The 337-nt window shown below is 44.2% G+C and overlaps 1 protein-coding gene across 1 annotated transcript in view; it reads right to left on the bottom strand.

Annotated features, from left to right (window-relative positions):
* Window positions 1-234, bottom strand: part of EMH_0013600 (uncharacterized protein) — a gene marked incomplete at both ends in the record, with an annotated part of 2,988 nt that extends 2,754 nt beyond the window's left edge. Inside the window, one exon of the mRNA XM_013499867.1 lies at window positions 213-234. Coding sequence (XP_013355321.1) covers window positions 213-234 — 22 coding nt within the window. The remainder of the gene's footprint in view (window positions 1-212) is intronic.
* Window positions 235-337: the final 103 nt, after the last annotated feature.

Here is a 337-nt window from a genome sequence, read left to right as displayed (position 1 = left end):
TGTCTCTCTCTCTGTCTCCAGTCTCCTTTTGCCTGTGTATATATACTTATCTGTCTCTCTCTCTGTCTCCTGTCTCCTCTTTTGCCTGTGTATATATACTTATCTGTCTCTCTCTCTGTCTCCAGTCTCCTTTTGCCTGTGTATGTATACTTATCTGTCTCTCTCTCTGTCTCCTGTCTCCTGTCTCCTTTTGCCTGTGTATATCCACTTACCTAGGCGCCCATTCTCCCCCATAGGAAGCAACCAACGATGCGGTGCGTTGCCGCATATTAATAAATGCAGTCTCTGCTTTCTATCGAGCGAAGAATATATCTCTTTATAGATAGAGCGATGTATG

Source organism: Eimeria mitis, genomic scaffold (genome assembly GCF_000499745.2).
Source record: "Eimeria mitis Houghton genomic scaffold, Emh_scaff477, whole genome shotgun sequence".
Classification (NCBI taxonomy): domain Eukaryota; phylum Apicomplexa; class Conoidasida; order Eucoccidiorida; family Eimeriidae; genus Eimeria; species Eimeria mitis.
Note: the sequence above shows the minus strand (reverse complement) of the source record. Positions and strands in the feature narration are given on the sequence as shown.